A 24,647-nucleotide genomic window follows, 5' to 3' on the forward strand; every position below is an offset into this window, starting at 1 on the left:
GCCTATTAGTGCCACTGCCATGCTTAAACATACCTGTTATCTTGCATACGATACTGAACTATTAAAATAATGGACAGATTCATGTTTGGGAAAACATTTCACGGACCTCCTGCAGTACCTCCGTGGACCCCCTTAGGGGTCGCGGACCCCCTGTTGAAGACCTCTGCTCTACATGATGCTGACAGCAGATCAAAGAAAAGAAAATTACAAAAACTCTGTAAAGACAATGGTAGAGTAAAAATTATATTTTTCATATAATTTCTTAGAATTAATTTCAGACACAGACATGGACGGTTAGTATAGTTTCAATTGTAGTTTAATTTGAACATTCAACATAAGTATCAATTATCATCACTCACATATTCATGTTTTTTTCAACCTAAGACCTGGAAAATAGAAATGACTGAAAGGTTTGTTTCTATTGTCAAAAAAACTAATAACTAAGTTATTTGATTCTGTTCACAATGAAGAACTAAACCTTTAGAAGCAGGAAAAGAGAGGACGAGTACAGTTAAGAGAAGTGGGCAAAAGATAGAAGCTGAAAACAAAATGGGAGAAAAGAATGGGGAAAAGTTAGTGATAATGAATGAAAACAGAGGAGACATCTTGGACAGAGACAGCAAGACATAAGGGCAGAGGAAATCAGAGCGGGGAAAGGAAAGGTATGAAGAAAAGAAGTGAGGATCAGGTAGAAGGAAGAGAAGATGGGAAACTGTGACGTTGATAAAGATAATACTGATACGTCTCAAACCCAGATCTTTTTAGCTGTGAATTAACTGTAAAAGTGTGACAATACGTTGCACCTGTTGTAAACAAAGCAACAATGTATAAAGTAAACAATACAGTAGTAGTTACATTAAAGTATTTTGCTATGCTTTTAATCATGTTAGTCATCTATAGGCGGTTAAAAACCGTACTGATGTTTTCTTTTTCAGCTGTGTTGTGGAACCTCGGTCCAAAACAGTGACTACTTTGCCTCAGGGGGCTAAGAGTTGTTCATGTGGAGGTTTGCTGTGATCAGACTGGAGCACTCTGTCTTTTGGTCAATAACTGCAAGCCACTTATTTAAACCTCCGTCCGACAGTCTCAATATGGAAATTTAAACATCAACACATTATCAAAAAGCTGCACCTTAAACTGAAAAGTAAAAAAAATGTTAAGTGCATGAATGCTCCATTGATATATGTGTTTTTTTCTGTATGCACCTTAAAGCACGCCAAACAATCAGATCTCAATTTTACAATGTTATCATATAACACACTGAATGCATCACACATTAACACTGTAAGAGGAACAATAAAAAAGATGGGTTCTTGTTAATGCTGCAATTTCACAGTAAACATGAGGCTAATGTCAACAAATAATTCATACCAAATGTACTGTGGCACGTTTATGGCTTCTCTTGTTTTTGAACTGTTTCAGTTTCTACACATTTCATTGAGCCGGCACACACAAGCTGATCAGGAGACACGAGTATTTATTTATCGTTGGCATCATTTTCTTTGGGAACTAAGAAAAAAAGGCCACCATGTAATTTTGATTGTGTTGTCATGGAGAAGTTCAACATTCAGTAGCAGTGGTTGACAATATTGCAGCAACATTTTTGGATTTAAAAATAAGTACACCAAGGCACTTGAAGTTGGATAAATCAACAATTCCCGTCAATCATTGTGGACATAGTTATCCGTTAAGGCAAATACATTTGACTTTGGCATAAAGGGTTTATTCTAAATGGTCTTCTCTTCTTGCCCAGTCAGAAAATCATCAAATGTTGAGTAGCCATTTAAAGAGCAATTGAAACGAGCTGAAAATGTTTTTCCCTCCAGTGGTTTAACGTGGTTTAACAACTACACCCAGCAGTGATGCACACCTGAAACGTTCAACCACAGGAGGCAGTGAAACACTTCTCCTCAGCATCAAGTTACTCTCTGAAGAAAGGGTGGTTTGATTAAAAATGGCTTCCTGTTTCCTGCTATGATCAGCGGATTTCCGTTGTATCTGTTCTAAAACTGATTTTAAATCTCAGCGGCTAATAGGCATCGACTCAGCATGACGCTAAATTTACAGTATGATTTCACTCTTGTTTTATTTGAATGAGAATTCCTCACTTATAATATTTAATTCTTAATGAATAGAAAATGTCTTCATGTCAAACCTCAAGTGGCTCCAAGTCTGGTGTGCAACAGCAAACTACAGAATAACACAACATAGAACAATGTGTTATACATCTCTGTGGAAAGAGTCTTTTATGGTTTCTCAAAGAACTCACATGTGAGGATGATGTCCATTATATAGTGAAGCAGGTTAGCTAGGCACATACAGTTCCCCTTTTCTCTCCAAGAGGGAGGCCATCAAAAGACCGACACCTTTTCCTTGTTGTGGAATCAAGGGAGCTCTTCTCTCTCAGCCCTCCTCTCTCAGTGTCCAAAGCCTCCCACACATCAGCTCTCACATTATCATGCAAATACACTTTGAAAATATAGAATTCGTTGGGTTAGGGTATATATTTATATAGATTTATACAAACATATAAATTCATATAATTTTAAGGAATGTTAATCTATTTTGCGGTGTATTTTTCCTCCTTACAAGGTACAAAATAACTTTCCATACTATGTAACACATTATATAATCAACACATTAAAAAAAAAAAAACACAACTTATCAGTCCTTTTATCATCTTTTAGAAAAAAAAATCCATAATAAAAATAAGTTCTATGTTTTTTTTTCTCACTTATATCTTACAATATATTTTCTCTCTGTCAAAAAAACACACACACACACACACACACACACATGTCCCATTTTTGTTTTCCGTTTGTGGTTTCTCTCGGCGGCAAATTGGCAGCGGTCAAACTGAATGTGTAAAAAAAAAAAAAAAAAAGAAATCACATAATGATGGTGCTCATCGACGTGGAAAACATCTCAGAGCGACAGCCTCGTAGACGTGTAGAATTCACAAAATGGCAGCGGTGGGTGTTGCAAAACAAACTAACAAACGGTGATGTTACAACGGGCACTTGGAGCAGCCGCACTCCAGAGCAGTTTCCATCTCCTCGGAGTACGAGGTGCCGTCGGTGCAGCGGAAAACCGCCTTCCTCTTCCTGCTCTTGGTGACGCCGCAGCAAACACCTTGGGGTGCTGCCGCCTGGCAGGATCGGGGACAATCCATCCGGGGGATCTTGGTGGTGGACGTGCATGTTTTCATCGGGTGGTGGCGCTTAAGCACCTCCCTCACCATCTCCCCTTGACATGTAAGCTCTGGACATTAACGGAGAAAGGACATAAAACACACACATTACAGGCTATGTACTGATATTTGTCAAATCATGGCATGATCGCCATTATCTTCTTCTATTGTTTTTCTATTTTACCTGTGTCACAGGTAGGCCCGGCGTACCCCGGCTGACAGTGGCATACGGGCTCTCCTCCCTCTGACACGTGACACTCCCCGTGTCCGCAGCGCTGCCCCCTGCAGGCTGGAGGCTCCTGCCGTCGTTCACAGTACTGACCCTGGTAGCCTTCATTGCACTGGCAACTGTAGGCCTGACCCTTCGGCACACACAGACCATGAACACATCTGGAGGTGAGAGGAAGGGAAGAAGGCAGACAGGTTAGAAGAAGTGGGTCACGTTGGGGCAGATGCCAATAACGTCTTTGTTTGGAGTGTAAATGTGCAACTACTGCAGCAGCAGGAATAAGTTCACACAGCACTTATGTCTTTCTGAACGTTTACGTGCACCCCCGTTTCTGCTGTCTCGGCTTACCTGCTGTTCTGACAGGCGCTCGGTGCTGTCGTCTGGTCACAAAGGGCCCCGCTGCGTCCCGGAGGACAATCGCACGTTACCCCCGTCTCTCCGCCCTCCCTGCACGCACCCTGAGCGCACACGCTGCAGGAATGACACCCCGCGAGAATGCCCTCAGCCTGGTGACGGAAAAAGACGGGGAGAAAATACTGTCATGGGAAGCTGAGTCACGGGGCCTTGTACTGCTAATAGAAGAGAGCAGAGGGGGTGTAACCTACTGCTACAGTCTTAATCCTCTTTGGAAGTGTGAAACAATAACTGTTTCTTTTCTCTTACAGCTGCTACCAGCATGAGTTTGTTTAAATGTGACCTAAAAATCTTTATTATATCGGTCAAAATGTTTTCTACTGTTTGTCGCTTGTATTATGAAAATGTCCTCCTTTGTTTTGACTGATTTTGAGCATAAAGAAGCAGCATTATTGTCATCACATTTTACATCAGGCATTTCTGCTGCATGTCTGCTTTCTCTTGCGCAACATAACTTTGTTTGCTGGTATTACTTATAAGACACGCGGTTGACGGTTCTGACAAGACATAGCACCAAAAGTGGTTCGAATATATTTCTCAATATGGCTCTAAAGGCTGCTCTATAACTCCTTTTAAAGCCAGGCTCAGACACATAATACCCCTTTTTTGAGAAAAAAAGAACCCTCCCTGTGTAATTACCTTGCCCTCGACCCCTTGCAGTCGTGCTCCTCCTGCCGCTCTGTAGCTCAGGTCTTGAGGCTCCCCGTTGATCCGGACATTGTGGATGCATCCGTTAAAAGTCTGAGGGGAACGTTCAGGGCCGGGTCGCAGACCTGAGGCCACCACCTGAGATGGTACTCCTGGGAAACGGAACAGAAGACAGGAAGTTATAGAAATTTAAAAATGTGAAAAAAGAGAAATGGGATAAAAAAAAATGGGTATGAAAATAAGGGAAACAGAGAAAAGAGAAAGCCAATTTAAAGGCGGATTGCTGGATTCATACACTTCACTTATCTCTGGTTTCATTCTTGATCGACTCTTACAGTAAAATAAAATTTTTCCGGCGAGAATACGAGTTAATAACTCTCACTGCACAACAACATTATGTTTCTTTCTAGTACTTGACAAAAAAGGCATGTATTGTCCTTTTTTTCTAGGGAAAGTTGAACAAAAACAGTTCTCCATCTCTTCACCACATCCCTTGCTGGGACTTAGTATGTGTGTGCGTATTTCTATGTTGTGGGTGTATTTGTATGTACCCATGCATGGCAAACATGCGATCACAACCACAAAAAGGCAGTAAAGGGCGGGGAAAAGTAACATCTGTATGCTCAGAACATGCGTCCTTCAGCGTGTGTAGTCGTATGTTTAAATGGGTGTGCGTACCTCCTATGTAAAGTTGGGTGTTGTGGTCGACGGAGGGCTGGCGTGCCAGCTTGCCCAGGCTCTTGGGGGCCCCGTTATCCACCACCAGGCTCAGTGAGCGGTTCTGAATCAAAAGCTCAACCGCGTGGAAGAGTCCGTCATTCACCGACTCAACGCTGTAACACAGGGAAAAAAGAAGGAAGCAGGGATTTTCAGTATGGTTCCTATTATGATGAATTACTGTTGAATTCTACACCAGACAGGAGAATTAGGGAGGAAAAAACACGATGGAGCAAACGAGAAATACCGGACACAAAACAGACTCCAAACATTTTCAAGTCAAACATTTGTTTTCTTTGTTTTGTTTTGTTTGCAAATTGACCAAACCAAATGAAAAAGAAATGAGGGAAATCTATGTTGAAATGTTATTCTCAGACATAAAACAGACTGAATACATCCTCGCTGCAGAGCTCTTTTAAAAGAGATTATATTGTGCACTCGATGGTTTCTTAACATGGGGGTTGTGGCCCAGAATGGAACCCCTAGAAGCACACAGTCTTTGCATATATGGCCGGACTCAACCACTTAAAACGTAAATGTTAAAGAAAGAGGCTCTCTTACTAAATGTTTCCACTGAAGAGGAGCCTCATCATGACCTTTCGCACCATGTCTGACCCTGGGAAGAAAGTGTGTGTGTGTGTGTGCGTGTTTGTGATAATGTGTGTCTCTAAGATTCCCCACTAAGTGGTTTTTCGCTGGAGGGGAGACAGACAGCTATAGAGACAGTGGTTTGGCACAGCCGAAAGAGAGGGAGAGAGAGCGGGAGTGAGAGACGGAGAGAGGTAGATGGTGGGCTGGTAAAGCAGACTGTGCCTCCGTTCACCCAAGTCATTCCTTCCCTGAACCCGGAGAAAACCAGCAGAACATCAAAATACCCCAAAAAAGAACAAGTGAAGCCACTCTTTCCGTTGGTGGTCTGCTTCAGACTCCCACAGCTAAACATCAAGACAATACATCTCTTTGTCTGCAGCCATTCGTCGGCTAACTAGCTAAGGAGCCTCAAGTGAGCTCCGATTGACGGCTGTTTATAGAGCGTTCAGATTACAGTGATGTTACATTAACAGGCAATGGTGCAGGGTTGTGAGTTCTGGAGGCGGGCCAGTGGGACTTCCACAGAAAATGCTGATCATACAAAAGGAGAAACACAGTGAACGGAGCAGATGCAGCAACTTTGGCTGGAGGCAAAGCTTAAAGAAGTAGAATAAGAACAGGGTGGAGACAAAGAAGAGTCATTGAAAAGGAAGATTATTAGGAAATGGCCTGAAAATTAAAACAAAAAATGAACACAGACAAATCATACTCCCCCCCATTTCATTGTAGGGTTTACAATCGGTAAGAATCATGGCATTATTATTAATTACTGATTTACTTTATTATGATTTGCTGATTTACATTCTATCATTTGTACTTTGTCCTTGTTTGACTTGTAATACAACATTTAATAAGATACAAGTTTAAAATCAGATTACTTCATGAACAGAAAATACAAATCTGAAATTGTATGCAACCATTTTTTGCAAAAGAAAACCCCTGTTCTTCTGGACATCGACCTAGTTCAGCATTGAGCCGGCGGTTTCTAAAATAAGAGCTCCTACTTCACTGCAGACCCAACACAGACACAAACATGGTTTCCATTAGAAGCTGTGTAATTTAATCATGGTAAAAATGATGGTCTCACTCCCCTTCTCTCTATCCTATCCTCAATTTGTATTTCCTCTCTCGCGCTGTCTTTTCTCTTTCTCTGACTTCATGTCCTATCATCCTCTTCTTTCCTTTCTGTCTCCCCTCCCTCATCTTCTTCTTCCTCCCTGGTTTCTCCTGGTATCACCTCTTCTTCTCTTTCTTCTGTGCTCGGCCCTCCTTTCTACCCGCTTTACTTCTCTAAAGCGCCTGCACTTATATTCTAGAAGCACTCCATCCTTTAAATTAAATATATCCAAGAGTCTGGAAAGTGAAATCAAACAAGCAGCTCACACCGCTGAGGACATTCTCAAAATGATGAACCTCACACACTCATTTTGGCACATTTTACACACACTCTCTGAGCTGTGAACCTACAGTGACACCAAAGATCCACCGGGTGGCAGTACACGACTGATGGTCAAAACTTCCCCCTCAGAGTAGTTGCCTATAGACCTGCAGGGAGTGTGTGTGTGTGTGTGTGTGTGTGTGTGTGTGTGTGTGTGTGTGTTTGCAGGCTTCATCGGTGTTTGACAAGTTGATGTTTTCCAGAACCTCACTGAGACGTGTTTGTGTGTGATTGTATCTATTACAAATACACAAATATCTGAATGCATGTTATCTTAATTAACACCATGTTTTAGCATTTGTACTCTTTTGATCAATATGTATCAGTGTGTGTGTATGAGCGCATACTTAAGTGTGCATTTCGGGTTCTTTGAAGTCGGCTGTTTTGGCGTGTGTTTTAGTGAAAAGGCAGCCCATTATGGAATTCCATAAAAAACAAACACACAGCCGTAGCAGATTTCGACGGCCTCTCTCTCTTTCTCTCATCGTGTTTCACCCTAACCCACAAGGGACGTCAACTTCCTGTCAGTCCAGAACCAAATACACCCTGAATGAGCGCACACAAACACAAATAAACTTCACACAAAAAGAAAAGAACTTCCTAAAATCCCCAAACTGGCTTGTTTTTAATATAACTGAATCAAATGCAAACCCAGCAGTAATTACAGGTTTTTGACTGCATCTCAAACTGAAAAGAAAATGAAAAAAAGTTAAGAAAACAACCACGCAGATCCACTTACACCGTTAAATCTAATTAGGCACCACTATCATTTACTTACAGTGTTTCTGAACCACATTTGCGGTGCGTGTGTTTGTTTGTGTACATTAATGTCTGTAAGTGTGTGTTTGTCTGTCTGTCTGTGTGCACATGCATTTGCAGTCTTTAGTGTCTCTGTATGTTTGAGTCAGTTTTGTATGTATGTGCATGTTTGTGAGTCTGCATGTGTGTATGTATGAGTGTGTGTCTGTGTGTGTGTGTGTGTGTGTTTAGCAGCCAAATCTGATTAAAATGACGTTCAGCAGACAGACATCCCAGTCCCATATTGCCGTGGTAACCTCAATTAGTCGTTGCTGAGACGGCAGCTGCTGAACGACGAGCTCCTTCACTGTTTTCCTTCTTTTTTTCAGCTTTCATTAAAGCAGGCCGGCCGGTTCAGATGAAATTTGTACTTTTGAGGAGCGGATTCGTCGGGTTTTGATGCAGACCGCCAGGAAGGACTGCTCGTTGTTTCAGGCCTATAAGGTTTCAGCATTAGAATGTTTGAATTGCCTCTGAGGGTTGTAAACCTATAATGTTAAAGGATCATCCGTTTGTTTTAACCACAGCCCGGAGGTTCTTAAGAGCCAGATTCAGGTCAGAGATTAGTTCACTTAGGCTCATCTAAATCTGGGCATAAAATCATTTCTATGACCTGTTTCTTACTAAAAACTGTATGTACAAATTGTATGAGTGTGACAGTCTAAGTATGTATCAATATACACATCGTATCGTATTTATTTTGGATGCCAAAACATCAGGAGGAACTAGGTTCATTTGTTGGTGTGTATGGAGAGTGGCTATACAGTGTGCGCCGTGAACTTTGTCTCCTTTGAGGGCATGTAGGGGTTCCCTCAGATCCCCAAACCCTTTTAGCGCAGGTATCTCGACAGGTCCTCTTTCTCAGCACATAATCCCTCACTGGCTTCCCACCCTTTCATACTGCGAACATGAAGCACTGTGACCCTAAAGTTTGTCTGGTCCAAAGTTTTAATTCATTTTTTTCAGATTTTGTATTAAATTGCAACAATTGGCACAAAATGTAAAAATGCAAAACTGGTATTATTATTGTTTAATATTGACTATTATTGAGTGAAGTATTTGGTAAGTATACCTTGTACAGGAGTTACAGCACCTGTCCTTCAGTATTCCAATCTTTCTCTTCTTCTTCTGTCCAACCATCCATCATCATCCCTCCTTACCCTACTTCTGTCTTTTCCGTCTTCTTTTCTGTCCACTCATGCATCCACCCATCACTTCCACTGCTTCTACCCTTCTGTATCATCTATTTCTCCTCTCATGTAACCATCCCACCCTCTGTTGCTCGCTGATGAAAAACAGTAGATGTGATCTCTTTGACCCGATGGGAGTTTAGTGCGTCATTAGTAAAGGGCAACACATTAATACACAACAAACACACACACTCTCTCTCTCTCCCCTACACACATGTTCATTTAACACCGGGCATGCATAACCACTCTCATCTGTTGCTAATGAGAGCAGTGAAGGACTTGTACGCCTTCTCCTATCGCTCCTTCTGTCACTCTCTCTCTCCCCTTTGTCTTTTTTCTACAAATCCAAAGCTCACCCACTTGTACGCTTTTGTACATTTTTATTTTCACTATGACTCCTTCTACTTCCCACCCCTGCATCTTTTAGGCATTTGAGGCACCTCCTGTACAGATGTCACCTGGTCATATGTACATGTGCCTATATGTGTATGGCCTAGGATCATGTTGCTTTGTATCTTTTCCGCATGTTTGTGAGTGTTTCTGAACAGCACATATATGTCCATGTGTGTACAAGGCCTCCTCGTTGTCCTGCTCCAATACTCTCTTTCATAGTGAAGAAATAACTTGATCTCTTAGATACACAGGTATCCAACAATCGAAGCCTCACACACAACCAAATCTTAATGTCAAATCCAATTTTTAACTTTCAAAACTGAGGTAACTAATTAACCATATTACCAGGATTAGTTTTACATGGTCTGGCCACCACTGCTACATCCCAGCTCGTTGTGAAAAGCTGGCTTGAACATGATGCTCTTCCTCTCTCTCTGGTTACAAGATAACCAACCCAGGGATCGCTCAGAAACATCCCAGGGACTGGTGTCGATACCTGGCCCTCAGTTGTACAATCGCAGTAACTGTACGAACAGAGCCATGTTCGGGATCTGCCAGAATTGCTGTGCTCAGATTGTGGTGGTTAAATAGTTACGCCATCCTGGACAGTGGCAGTTGGCAGTTGAATGGTGGCAGGACGTCCTGCTGTGTCTGCCTGGCCAATGCTGTTTGAGTCAGTTTACGATATATTTCCAAATTAGGGCAGATAAGATAGTGCATTTGCAATGCTCAGACTAATGCAATCCAAAGATGGCACATACAAAAGAATACATAGAGGGCTTGCGGTATAATGAGCCCCAGGCCTGGAGCTGGGCCTCGTCTCCTTCCAGATCGCTAATGCTAAACATAACACAGAGACGTGTTTACTTAGTGCTTAGCATTGTGCTCAGACATGATTTGGTTTTATGGATCACGGTTTCTTTCTCTCGCTTCCAATCTTCATTTTTCTCTGCCTCCTCTTGTGGACCTTCTCATGTTTCCCGTTACGCTCTCTTGTCTCCATTTGTGTTTTCCAGTTTAAGGCTTAAACTTTATCGCTCATTCAATCTTTCCTTTCTGCTACTGTACACTTTCTTTGTCCCTTTCTGTCTTCACCTGTCTCTCTTTTACACTTTCTTTCTCTGCTTCTGTCAGTTTTTCTTGCACTCTGCCTGCCTGCCTGTCTCCCTCTCAGGCGTGGCCCGTGTCAAGTTAACACCACCAGACAAGGATAATTCCCTGACTCACTCTGTGGTTTACTTTTCCCCTCTGCTCTTCCCCCTCTTTCACTCCATCCCTCTTGTCATCCCTCACTCCTCTTTCATCCATCCTCCAATTCAACTGTGTCTCGTGGGCTTTTTTATTTCGCTTGTTTCTATCCGTCTGTTTTATCCCTCCCTCTTCCTCCTCTGGCGGGCAACTTATTCCGCCCAGTTATCTCTTTGTCCTGTTGTCTGCTATTTTCGCGCCTGCCTTCCGCCCAGCATCAGTCTATCCATCTGTCTTTCTGGCTATCTCTCGATCTATGTCTGCCTCTCAGCGGATCAATCTGTCTTTCTATGCATCCAGACGTCCCTCCGACTGTCCTCTTCTCTCCTACTCAACCTTTTCAACCCAGTCTCCGCCCCTCCCCATCTGTGCCAGGTAATTAGATTAACCCCATCATTTCATTCGTTCATTCCTTCCTCTCGAACAATCCCTTCCCCTTGTCCTCCTCTTGCCTTTCCACAATGCGTCATGTATTGTGAACACTAGCACACATTCTGGTTAACGTCATATTTGGGATCAGTCATCTGTGGTTTCTACTCATATACCCACAGATTACAAACCGCCATTCGTGTGAAGAAACGGAAAGTGGCAACAAAATACAACAATCTATGAAAGGTTGATGTTATGGTCAACAAGAATGTCTTGCTACCCGGACGACCTCTTGGCATATATCCGCTGAAGTCTCCTTGAGCAGGTGATGGTCTCTACCAGCTGCAGGTAGCTGATCCTGTGCACACCTACAGGATTCCCTACAGCATCACATTATTACTATAATTAAGCTGTTTGTGTGCATCAGTTTATCAAAGATCAGGGAAGACAGGATACAGAGTTCACATTCGCCAACACAATGCTACACAACTGAATAACCTCCACACATGATGGAGATGAACTTAGCGTAGCTTTTAAAATCTGACGATGCTGCAGCACGTGTGGAAGAAAGTAAGTTTCTATGAATACATGTGACAGCAGAGGCATAACGGTAGATCTCATGTGCAAACTGAAACTGCTGAATTTGTCAGCAGTAGCAGCTTCACAACAGTAGCAGCTTCACTGTTCAAGTGCAATGCTCAAAAACCTGGGAATGCTGACACCATGTTCGATGGCAAAGCAACTATCTACTAAATCACAAATTACACTTTTCGCCTCCACATGGTACCTACTGACTGCTGAGTCGACGCAGACCATCTGCTTGCGGCCCAAGATGTATGACCGAGCAGACAGTATGCGCGGACCATGCGTGTCGGCAAACGTGAACCAAACCTAGAATAAAACAGAACCACATGGGTGTCTGCTGTCCGTTTTGGAGTATAACACCTTGCATTAAACTGTTACCACCATGCAAACACTACACTCCTCCCATCATCATTTCTCTGCTGAATGTTATAGGAGAAGGAAACTTATTAAAAAGCCTGACTCAACTCGCATGTTCAGAGGAAATCAATGCAGCATCCCAGTGTGTCTATTTATGACAAACAAGTAAAATGTTGCAGAATAAGACAAAGTCAAGAATAATCTGAAATATATGCACATTTTCCTATGGGTACAAATCCTGAAACTATGCATACAAAAAGAGGTTTAAATGAATCATGATTGAAATGCCTGATGCAGTAACAATCTTGCCCTTGAAGTTTAAATTGTGGCTTCAATTTTCTTCTCCTGCTGCTACTTGCAGGATTTATAATATGACATCACATCCTAATCCTAAAGTCAAATTTGTTATGAACCTGGTTGCATATTATCGTCAGAGGCAGTGAGGCTACCAGCATCTCCTCCTCCTGTGACCTTGTCTCTATCCGCAGAGACAAAAGAACAGAGCAAAGAGCCAAAACCACAAAGCCAGGCGTCAAATGCTTAAAAAAATCCCTGATCGAAAAATACAAAGAAAGAAGAATGGTGAGTAAATTAGAAAGCAATAAACCCTAATTTCTCCCCCTTCCTCTCTCTATCTTCTTTCTCTCTCTCCTTTAATTCATCCAATTACACCAGCATCTGTCTCTCTCTCTCTCTCTCTCTCTCTCTCGCTCTCTCTCTCTCGCTCTCTCTCTCTCTCTGCCTTCATTTGCAGTTGGCATTCTTACCCTGTCTGGTGCGATCATTCAAAAGTGGTCCAGAAAGCCTTTTCAATATTTATATAATACTGTAAAATGTATTTTCATACTTTGGTATAATTACCATAAAGAATGAGACCTTGGTCAAGATGATTGGTAGCCTCTGTCTCACACCAGTGGTATTGGGTCTTTTTCAAGTGTTTTTTTTTTTTGTTCCTTTCTGTGCTGGACTAAATGTTGAAAGTTCTTTTTCCTTTCCTTTAACACCTTTCATTATCTGCCACTGCGAGAAACTCTAGAACTATCAGCTCTATTTGGATTGGCAGAGCAGTGCCCATTCCCTGCCTCGTGCAATAAAACTCCTCTTTGACATTAAGTGTTACAGTAATGTAGATACACTATATGATGCTATAGTCCACTGCATGGATCTTTTCTAACGCACTTTACATGGCATATCATCTTGCCAGTAGTCCTCAAATGATAATGAAATATTGCCGCTGATGTAGCATGTGTTACATGTTATCAAGGGTTTTGTACGTCCCTCCAGACAATACATGGAAATGAATCTTGTATCATATATCTCTCTCACATCTGTCTTCTTCGTTCCTCCTGTCACAGACAGTATAGACAGAGATGCAGACAGAATCAATAAGAGCCAATCAGCACCAGACAAAGATGGACACGGACCTTTTTCTCTCTCTCTCTCTGCGTCTACTTTAATGTAAAGTCGGGCCTTCTTATCTGTCTCTCTTTTTCTCTTTCCTTTATCTTTGTCAAACCTTCCCTTCTCCTTTTGACCTCCTTCAATCAACCCTTCAGTCAGCTTTGCGAGGACAGAGAGTCAATAAGGCGTCACAAGCCGAGACACACATTCATACCGCATAGTGTATACAGTATGCTGTGAATGTGTGTTAATATCTAAAGCTCAACCAACTCTTTTATTATAGCCACATTTCAACAGAAAACTGTTTATAGTGGTGAGACTATGATAATAACATTATGTATAATTACATTTTATGCTGACAAAAGGCTGCTGATTGCATTTTTGTTGTTGTCTTGAATTATTACATACAGTAGTCTCCTAAGGGCTGAGAGAAGCCCATGACCCCTCAGGCTCATACCTATAATAATTATTTCTCACTGCATCAAATGGCTTCTGATTCAGTACAACTTGTGTTCCTCAAAACGTCTTGTTTTAAGAAGATACAATGACTTTGATATTCTAAAGTCGCTATTTTCCCATGTTTTTGTGTCTGTTATTATTAGTATGTGACTACATTATGGAAGGGAGCATAGAGAGAGAAACAAAACCTTTTCTTTACTTTTCACTTGATCCGGTCTGTCTATTCGCTCAGAGCAGTCTCGTTCTGAAATCTCATCCACATTTTTGAACTCAGCTAAATATTCAGGCATTAGAAATATTTTCGGATAACCCGAAGTTGCGCTTTCTGTACTCTGACAACACCGGCACTCATTTGTCACTTGACACAATGACAAACAGAACGGATCAAGTGAAAAGTACGTTTTATTTCTGTGTATGGTCATTTCCATAATGTTGTCAGACACTTATAATAACAATCTCAGCCTGTCAGTGACAAAAACAAACACTTTTAGTGGACGCACATTGACGGTGAGGAATTGCTCCGAGCGATTACATTGCAGCCGTCTGCAGCGTTCTCCCTCAGTAGACTGGACCAATTTCACTGCCACTTAGACATAAAAACATGGGAAACTATTGGGTCATCATTTGCACATGTTGTATGGTCTCTGCATTAAAGGTTTATTTGGGTCTTTTTTGTGTTTGTATGTATTGCCACATGCTGTAATAATACATCTGCATATGTTTCATAGAAACCGTAAATGGTATCTGCTACAAGAAACTATTGAAAACATTATCATGGTCTTTTCCAGGATTACCATCACTGTTTCCTTAGTTTAGCTCCGTATATCTCCTCATGTGAGACTGTGAATGTAGTTTATCATATAATATCCAAGGTGCTACACAGACTGAATGAGCTTTTGTTTCCACTGTTTGAAGTTTTACCTGGAGGCTTTCACTCAGGGACATGAATGTCTGGAAGGAATCTTTCTGAGTTCATGTTTGTTTCTAGAGGGAAGTGCTCATAGATGTATCCGCTACTGTGTGTGTGTGTGTGTGTGTGTGTGTGTGTGTGAGAAGGAATATGCTGGTGGATTTGTGTGCTCATGGCTAGATCAGCACCTACTGAAAAGTCCTTAAAGTACTGTAAATAAAAACCTCCTTGAAACCTTTAGTCGTTGGTGAGTGTGTGTGTGTGTGTGCGTGTGTGTGTGGACTTTTTGTATTCATAGTCCCCTTGCACTACCTTGAACCTCTGTAACACTTGAATCTAGTAAATGTTATAAAGTACAGTGGATACAAAAAGGTGATTTCATTAAATGTATGTGAGTAAATGAATGTGAATCAATAACCCATGTTGAACCCGAGCAGTATTAGAATTCTTCAGTGTTTCCTACACACTTTCTTCTGTGAATGTGTGTGTGGGCTTTTTGATTTCCTCAATGCATTTAACCTACCTTGAACCCATGTATCATCTGAATCCATTGCGAAACACAGCTTTTAGTTATTTAGTTAAAAAAGCATAAATAAAGCACTAAAAATCAATGTGCATGTGTTATTGAGAGTAAAGTAATAAGAGTGTGTATGTAAATGAGTTAACAAAACCTAAACCATGTTTAATTAAACTTGACCGTCAACATAATATGCTAAATATATATGAGTATGGCAAATCATTCTTCAAAGTAGACGATAAGAAAGTGAGGGAGTGCTTTTCTCTGTGTGTGTGTGTGTGGCCTACCTATAAACGGTGGTGGGTGGGTAGCTGGCGATGTCGTAGATGAGTCGTATGTGTCCCTGGTACAGCTCCAGAGCCAGAGGGTCGTGGTCCTCCTTGTACAACAGAATACCGTTGTCTTTATCTGTAGCCACCTAGAGAGACAGAGAGGTCGGATAAGAAATAAAGAAAAACATATTTGAAGACAATGGGTGATATGCTGTATATCAGGTGTTTTCCAAGTCTGAGATTGTGGGCCTCCCGTCAAACAAAGCTTGGGAACCCCATCTTAGATGACATACTTGGTGTTCTCAATTATTGGATGCCTATGGGATCACGATTACCTTATTTGATCCCATAGACACTCAACAAATTAGCCAGGATGGCCAAACATTGCTGTTTGACATAACTTCAGACTACACCAAATAAATAAAAAAGGTCAGTGCCTCAGGCATTTATTACAACTGTAAAATTCCACAAAACTACGGCATTTCTGAACTGATTTCTTGAACCAAATCACACACACAATTAGAGTGTTTTCTATGTGATTTTCCTTTAAAAACTAATGTAATAACTATTGTAATATTCTTTCACTGCCAGTCACTGAGCCTCCCCTGAAACAGTTTGGACCCACTTTGAAAACATCTGCTCTATATCATTCATCGAGGACATTGCCGACTTAACTGTGGCAACACAGCGGACAAGAATCATCTAACATTGGTTGTGACATTAGACGAATACAAATAGGATTGGCAATGTACAGAATCGGTTTTATTTGAATTGTCTAATTTGGAAGAATTATGGTTTCACTACAGATTCCCACTTTTTAAGAGGAAACCCAAAACAAATCCACAACTAGTTAATAAAAGCAAAAGCCAGGTTAAGCCTCACGTGCATTGCATTACATTGCAGCCTGAGCTAAGCATAGCTTTAGTTCATGCATTACATCATCCAAGTAAAAGTAATTCATATGAATTCAGCTATTAAGGACATAATTGAACATAAATGCGCTAATTAAAAGTAATTATGTTCTCAGCTGCTGCAAACCATTCCGCTTCTTCACCTTCCTTCTTGCTTTGCTGGTATACTTTTTCATGGTTACATTTTTTTTTTGCCTTTATAACATTTTCAGCTTGCTTTTAAAAGCTTGAACATGTGGTGCAATGTTTTTGGTACTACTGTGTTCCACTTCCCTGTTGTAAAATGTATACAGCTTCTCAGTCCTAGCAAAGCACAAACATGCAACCAAGTTTTTTTATAGTAAATGAATGATACACTTTTAACTCAAGGTGGTATGTTACACCATCAAACCGCTAAAGAACTGCGTGAAAATGAGGAGAAAATGTAAATTCCACCACACACGTCCCTAAACGATGTCACTCGCCTCCCTCCCACGCAGACGCACTTGACATGTCACACTCGCTCGCATGCGCCGCTAAGCGTTAACTAACTAGCGAGTGGAAATGGGGCCAAGGGGCCAAGCACTTAACACTCTGGCTTCAATGGAGCATAGCCAAGTCAACACCTGCTAACAAGCTGCTGGGAAGGAAAAAAAAGACGAGATCGAGGCAGAGCAAAGAGAGAAAAGGAGGGAGAAATGTAGAGAACAGAGGAGAGAGAGGGGGGATGGAAGAAGAGAGTCAGATATAGAAAACTGGTCTGCAGACGGAAAGAAAAGAGAAAAAGTGTTGAAGAAAAAACAAAACATGGAGTGATTTATGAAGTGCTGTGGCCCTTTCATTCTTTTTTTCATTTCTCTCTCCTGCATCAGTCAGGGCCTCTTGGTAGAGTTTTAACAGCCTTGGCACTTAGATAGAAATCTCCTGGCAGGAACGCAGAAGGACACACACACACACACACACACAGGTCCAAACAGGTGGTAAATATCAATTAGACTGCCCTCCTTTTCTTGTTTCTCTTTCGCTCACTTACACTCTCATTCCCAAAAAGGAGGATTTCCAAAATATTTCTCTATTAGGATATGTGTCTCAGGTGTCCAAAATGTATGGTCTGTGTGAATGAGTGTGTGTGTGTGTGTGTGTGTGCATGGAAACAGAGGGTGTAGCAGATGTTTGCTTTGCTTCGTCGGCACTAACTCGTGCAACTCTATAGGTTTGATTTGAGCGGCTCGCAGCTCTATTTTAAGCAGCCCATAAATGTTTTCCATGTAGTGCAGCAGAATATGGCTTTTGTAGTTCTAAAGCAGGAAACATTTCAATACATTTGTAGTTTAATTCAAAACAGGACATTTTCTATATAAATACCTGCATGACTGCGTGATTTTTACAGAACCAAAACTCTTTCGGTCGTAACGTTACCTGTAATGAAATATGCGCCGTGGGACGGAGCTTCGCGCCTGGCAGCTCCACGTATCCATCCCGACCCAGGAAGTGAACAGTGGCCATCTTGTCACATTTGTTGCCGTAGAAACCGGGCATGCAGCGGCAGACGGGCTCCCCGGCAACCACCAGGCACTGGGCGCCGTTCTGGCAGTCCGATTGGTCGCAGGGGCTGGTCTGCAGCAAGATCATTGGCGGAGGGTTCTCACAGAACAGCCCGCTGAGAGAGAAGAGTGGATTACACAGAAGATAACTTATTCATAGAGCTTTAATGAGGTGATTTGCTGTGTCCGTATCCCATGACACAACTTGTTTAGTTCTCGCTCTGTATTTTGAATTACATTTGGAGATTACATCAGTGAAGCTGTATCGGTAATATTCCTGAAGGAAGTGGACATCTTTTATCAGCATGACACGGCAAACAGATTCTGTGTAGATAATTGTTTTCTACTGCATCTTGTTGCATCTTTGAAACTCTTCTTTTGCCGATAGAGGATCTGCCTTTACGCTGCTGTCTGTCTGCTTTATCTATTTGTTTCCTGCATACCGAACTTCCTCTCTCTCTCTCTCTCCCTTGTGATGAATTTGTTTCTGTCTGGTATAATTAACCACATGGAGCTGCATCTGCTGCACACACTCACACACACACATGCACACACACACACACACACACACACATGCTCACAGTGGGTCAAGACAGTCAAGTGTCTGATTATGGAGCTCCATCTGTGTCTCCTCCCAGTCTGGCCCTGCGGTGTGTAACCGTGTTTGTGTCTGTTCGAGCCATTTGCCGCGCTCATGGTGCGTTTTTTCCACGACTCTCACCTGAAACCCTCTTTACAGACGCAGGTATAGCCGTTGACAGCGTCCACACACTCCGCTCCGTGTTGACACTTATTCTCCAGGCAGTCATTATAGTCCTGCTCACAGTGTTGGCCCACATAGCCCGGTAAACACTCGCACCTAAAGCGACATGGAAATATGGATGGGATTACTGTGTGTGTGTGTGTGTGGGGGGGGGGGGGGGGGGGGGGGGCAACGGGCTTTGCCTCATGATTACAGATGCTTTACTGTAGAAAGAGTACGGTACAGTTCTATTCACAGCCTGTGTCTTTAGAAACAACATGTTTACCACTCACTGTCGGACCAAATTCCTTTTGGATAAGTAAAATTTTAAACATGTGAATGATTGAATGAATTAGACAAGAAGTTGTAAAGTTATAAAGTCATATAAAAACTCTTCTCTGGCTCTAGAAGCTGCTTGAGTTAAATAAAAAGCAAAACAAATGTAGATCTCAATTAATTGGAGAATTAGCTAAATGGCAAAATTATTAAATGTGTAAAAACAGAGTTGTTATATAAAGCATACTTGAGTGGGCTGTATAAATTGTAGTTAAAGTGTACTCCATGGCCCAAGAAACATAATGATGTAACCTCAGCAAATATCTAAACTTTCCAAGATAGTTTTAGTTTAAGTTTCATGACAAAACATTTAAGAGTTTATTTCTATGGTTTATGAAAAGCTATGTTCAGCTGAAAGGTTAGAGAATACATCTAAAGGTTAAAACATCTACAAAGTTGGAGGCACACAGTTTACACAACAGAAAAGTAATAAGTAGTAAGGGCAAAAATACTGGCAAAGGATGGCGATGTGTTGCTACAAAGTACACAAATGTCAGCCAATTGTATGCTAATATTAGTGCAAGGATTGCATGTATTTGTGTAAGAGTTGTTTAACAACCCTCCAATAAACTAACTAAGTGTTGTCATGTGTTCCCTCTATTCCCTGTATTTGTCTAAGGGCTGATGTCTAAGGGCTGATGTCCCGGGGCAGCTATGACCGCTCAGATTCTCCTCGTCTCACGAAATATTCAGCTTTTTAAACATTTTAAACCCCCGCTTCTCCTGTCACTTTGTTGTCGCTTTCTGTGATGTGACCTCTGACCCCTGTAAGTGCTGACCTCCTGCGACGCTGTCACTCACCTGTAAGTGCGGCCGACGTGGACACACTTTGAGTCGTGCTGACAGGGGTCGAAACCATGGAGGCAAGGTTCAACCACCTCGTCACACAGGTCACCTGGTGACAAAGAGAGAACGTAAATATTTATTACAGTAAAGGGAGAAGAGCGAGAGAAAGACTTGACATGGAGGAAGAAAAGAGACGGGAGGAGAGGGCCATTCTCAAATGACAGTGGAAAAGAGAGAATAACAAGGGGTGGAAAAAGATTATGTATGTGTCTATCTTGTTCAAGGCCTCAGATAATGTGCAGTGGAAGACTTCATGCAGACACAGGGAACAGCATTATCAGCTTTTTCTCAGAGCTGATGGAGAGGGGGGTTAATAGGCTGTGGAACAGCAACTACTCTGCAGATGTACTCACACACACACACACACACGCGCTCAAAGGGTGAGTGAGGTTAACAGTGTGCGTTAAAGCAGGAGCTGCAATTGGTCATATGAAGGAAGAGGGGACTGAGAAAGGTCAAGCACATTTCCATCGTTCTCTGCCTGCTTTAATCTAATCCCGCCGCCTCGCTCCCGCCCTGTCTGTCTCCACCACTCTTTTCTCGGGTCACTTCTAGACGCACGTTGTGCCGAGTGACGGGACACTCCGGCGACTGCTGGGAAAGACATCTGAAATTCTTTAAGCTTCAGCAAATTAAGACAAAGAGTAATTTTAAATCTACACTCTGTGCCACCTGGACACGCTATTTAACATTTTGGAGACTCGGTTAAAGATGCCAACATTAATTTATCAACGTGAAATTAGCTGTGATAGCTTAGTATGAGTATCATATACATATGAGACCATCGGTGAGGTGGTGACTGATGGCGATAAACATGCTGAGAGTGATTTAGCTACTGGCCTTTGTTTTTTTACTACTGTGTGTGTTGGAAGATCCGTGCTGCTTTTGCCATAAAGCAACACAGTAGATTACCAGTCTTTCTTTTCTTTCACACAAAAGTATCAAATTTTTAACCTCCAAATTGTTATGAGAGTGATTAAATTATGCTCAAGTGCTAACCTGAACACATTTAAGTAAGTTTTGTCCCAATTTTATAAGCATATTAATTAATGTCGGGGGTAAAACACAACATGTTGCTGAAATATTGACCCTCATAGCTTTAAATAACATTGGTTATCATTTATTTTAAGGGCTAGTGAGTCTCCAGCATTGGAAAACTGAACCATAATATTTGAAATGAAGGGGCTATGGATGACTGGAATGTTTGGCCCTGAACAAATCTTCTGGCCAGACTATGTAATACGGATATTTATGGTCAGGAGGTTGATTCCTGATGGATTTATTGACTCTTTTTTCTTTTGTGTATCAAGTCATTTTGCCCCCTTCACAATCAATTCGCCTCAATTCAAGAATTTCAAACCCTAACGTACTTTTCATTTTTGCATAGTCTCCAGAGAATGAACCCTAATGGTCTTGGTGACCTCCTGACCATTTCCAACTTCAGGAAATATCAAACTTTATAATCTACAAGACAGAATGCAGCACATTCCTTCTCATGTCCAATTCTTTTACTTAAAACCGTGGCTTTCTCTTTTTGAATTGAAACTTTGTATCTGCTGTTTAAAAGGTCTTGTGACCTTAAATCTTGCTTTTTTTCCCCCACCGGTGCAAATCTGACGTGACAGTCCTGGTTGCTGAGTTTGGAGAAAGCTGAGCGACTAGCGAAGGACTGTCCTCTTAATGTGACACCTGATGATTACGCCTCGGTTCACTGAGCTGAGCGGAGGCTTCAGAGCCAAAGGAACCAGCTGTGTGTGTGTGTGTGTGTGTGTAACAGCTGTATGTGGTAAGGTGGCTGGCAGTGTGAGAGGCTGCTCTATGCCAACAACGATAATGACATAGTGCGTGTGCGGGTGAGTGTGTGTATATATTGACTGAGATCCAGTGTCAAAGGGGACCAGCTGTGTGTTTTAGAGGACACTGTCACAGATATAAAAACTTAACTTCCCAGTCAGCAGTTCAACTTGCTGCACCAACACAGTTCTCTCTCTCTCGCTCTCTCTCTCTGCCATTTTTTACCCCTTTCCCTTGCTATGTTTATCTTCCCCTTTCCTTCTAGCACCCCCCCCCCCCCCCCCCCCCTCTCTTTCTTTCCTGTGTGATTGCTCTTAAACCTCCTGTAGGAGCAGTTTCAGGTCACTGCGGACAGCCTGTCCTTTACTAACTTACCATCCAGTAAAGTGGAAAATATGATTTAGTATGTGTGTGTGTGTGTGTGCAATAGTGGAGGGACTTGGTGGCCCTCCCAGCCTCTCGGGGAGCAAAGACTGATGATTTCAGGACCATCTGAGAGTAGAAATAGACGTGTGTGTGTGTGTGTGTGTGTGTGTGTGTGTGTGTATACCTGTGTAGTTGGGTGGACACACGCAGGTGTAGTTGTTGACTCCGTCGATGCAGGTGGAATTGTTCTCGCAGTCGTTGTCTTCACAGTCGTCTGGGTTTATCTCACAACGTGGGCCCTCAAAACCTGGCGGACACACACAGCTACACACACAATGTGCATTATAAGATGGGGACCGGGCCAGTTCTGAGCACACACTCTGCACAAGTTGAGATCAAATCAATCAGCTGCTCAACCCCACTTCCCCTTAAATTCTTCAATAAGAGCTTTAAAGAAAACAATTTGATCTTTGGGTTTTCTTCCTTCCTGTGCTGGTTCTTACACACCACTGGAGCCACGGCATATCTATATTCAGCAGTCCAACAAGAGACACTATTTCATGCCTCATTTTATAGCAGAAATGCAATTTTAACATTGCTGTTCAAATTTTTAACTATTAATGCATCACACGAAACCTCTGTGTCTTCCTCTGCGCTAAAACGTAGAGAAAAGCAGTCAGCTCCTTTGAACGCAGCCCTTTGATTCATGTCATCTCCATCTTTGTTGTTGGGGGATGTTTCATTACTGAACACCAGAAGACAAAGTTTCTCGAGCATCTAGAACAAAAAACCTCAAAACCAACCCACCCCAGAGCTGAGAAAGAAACATGCTGATATAAACTACAGTCAACACATGGGCAACTTTAAAATAATTATCAAAGCCTCCTCCTGCCCTCCATTCATCTTCCTCCCCCCGAATCTTTAGATGCATTTCACCCTCTCTTCTCTCGAGCCCTTGATCTCTCTCCCACCCTTCTTATCTCAGCCGGGTTAACTCCTTATTATAGATCACACACACTCAAAAACACACACTACCCCCCTCACACACACACACACACACACACACACACACACACACACACACACACACACACACACACACACATAGAAACACTTAAAATACATTTTATCCTCTGTCCTTTCTGCTCCCTCGCACCTGTTAAAACTTTTCATATTCTTTGATTGTTTTTGTTTCAATCTCAATCTGACTTTTCAAATCTGACTCTGCTGCCTTTTTCTCACACTAACACTCATCTCACTCACTCGCTCTTCCCACACATGGAGGATAGTTGGTTACCCCACCACGTCTGTCTGCTGCTTTCAGAAATCTACATTTAAAGCTGCGTTGAACAATTTTGCACCTCGGCGGGGCAGAAGGGGTCTAAATCAAATAATGCCAACATGAGTTGTTATGGCTAACATGTTAGCATCCCGTCGCCTCGTTACACATCCAGCAGACACAAAACATCATATTACTTGCCAAAATAAAGTCCAAAATCACACAAAATCTATCTATAAACTAGATATTTATATGTGTTGGCCAGTAGAGCTAAAAGCTGCTAACAGCTAGCTGGGGCAATGAAAATGGAAAACCTTTCCATACATCAATTGTCAATTTCATTAACACAAAGCACACCGGTCTCAAACACAAACCTGCCAATAAGAGGCACGTAGAAATCATTGTAGTTGAGACGTCATACCCTTGTGGCACGAATAAAATATTGTCTTTGGGAGTGGTTTGATTTCTGATTGGCTTAATTGGTAAAGTTGTTACATTAATAAGTGGTCATTTGTCTGCATAGTCAGCTTCAACAGGAAAGGAATGAAGAAAACAATAAAGGGTTGCACAGGAATAATCAAATATTGCAAGGGTAAGAAAGAAAGAAAACAAAGACATTACGTTTCCCATGAGAAACAAATGATAAGAAATACAAATGAGAAGAAGTTTGCAAAGACTGACAGTGTCAGAAAGCACTGTTCCACCAATCAAATCCCAGTCTTGACATTTTAAGGAAATAGGTTGACACATGGGCCCCCGCTAAGAGCAGAGGCTAATTGGACTTACTGAATGTTCCCAACTGATTGTATAACATGTTAAAATGTCAAAGGGTCTCTCTCTCGTTCTCTCTGTGTGTCTCAGAGGGCATGTTTCTACCTGTGTTGGTATTAACATTAGGAGAAGATCTGTAAAGGGTAAAGAGACCCCTAATAGCATTACCACGCAGGACGTTAAAGGCCAGACGCCCATCAAAGCTTCACAAAGGACAAGGGCCTTGTTAAGGAACAGACAAATCTGGTATCTGATATTCATGACAATTGTTTCAATCAAAGAGGCTGTTTGTCATGAGTCTGGGCTTTTTTTGGAGAGACACTGATGACCTTGCCAGGGACACGGGTCCTCGT

The 24,647-nt window shown here is 41.9% G+C and overlaps 1 protein-coding gene across 1 annotated transcript in view; it reads right to left on the bottom strand.

The window, feature by feature from the left end:
* Positions 1-312: 312 nt before the first annotated feature.
* The window catches only part of slit3 (slit homolog 3), a gene marked incomplete at its 5' end in the record, with an annotated part of 229,173 nt that continues 204,838 nt past the window's right edge, over positions 313-24,647 (bottom strand). Inside the window, 10 exons of the mRNA XM_079168049.1 lie at positions 313-3,261; positions 3,375-3,580; positions 3,768-3,925; positions 4,473-4,633; positions 5,160-5,314; positions 15,742-15,872; positions 18,036-18,276; positions 18,882-19,019; positions 20,040-20,133; positions 22,429-22,568. Of these exons, the coding sequence (XP_079024175.1) occupies positions 3,008-3,261; positions 3,375-3,580; positions 3,768-3,925; positions 4,473-4,633; positions 5,160-5,314; positions 15,742-15,872; positions 18,036-18,276; positions 18,882-19,019; positions 20,040-20,133; positions 22,429-22,568 (1,678 nt within the window). The 3' untranslated portion in view covers positions 313-3,007. The remainder of the gene's footprint in view (positions 3,262-3,374; positions 3,581-3,767; positions 3,926-4,472; positions 4,634-5,159; positions 5,315-15,741; positions 15,873-18,035; positions 18,277-18,881; positions 19,020-20,039; positions 20,134-22,428; positions 22,569-24,647) is intronic.

Source organism: Pholis gunnellus, assembly GCF_910591455.1.
Source record: "Pholis gunnellus genome assembly, chromosome: 10".
Classification (NCBI taxonomy): Eukaryota; Metazoa; Chordata; class Actinopteri; order Perciformes; family Pholidae; genus Pholis; species Pholis gunnellus.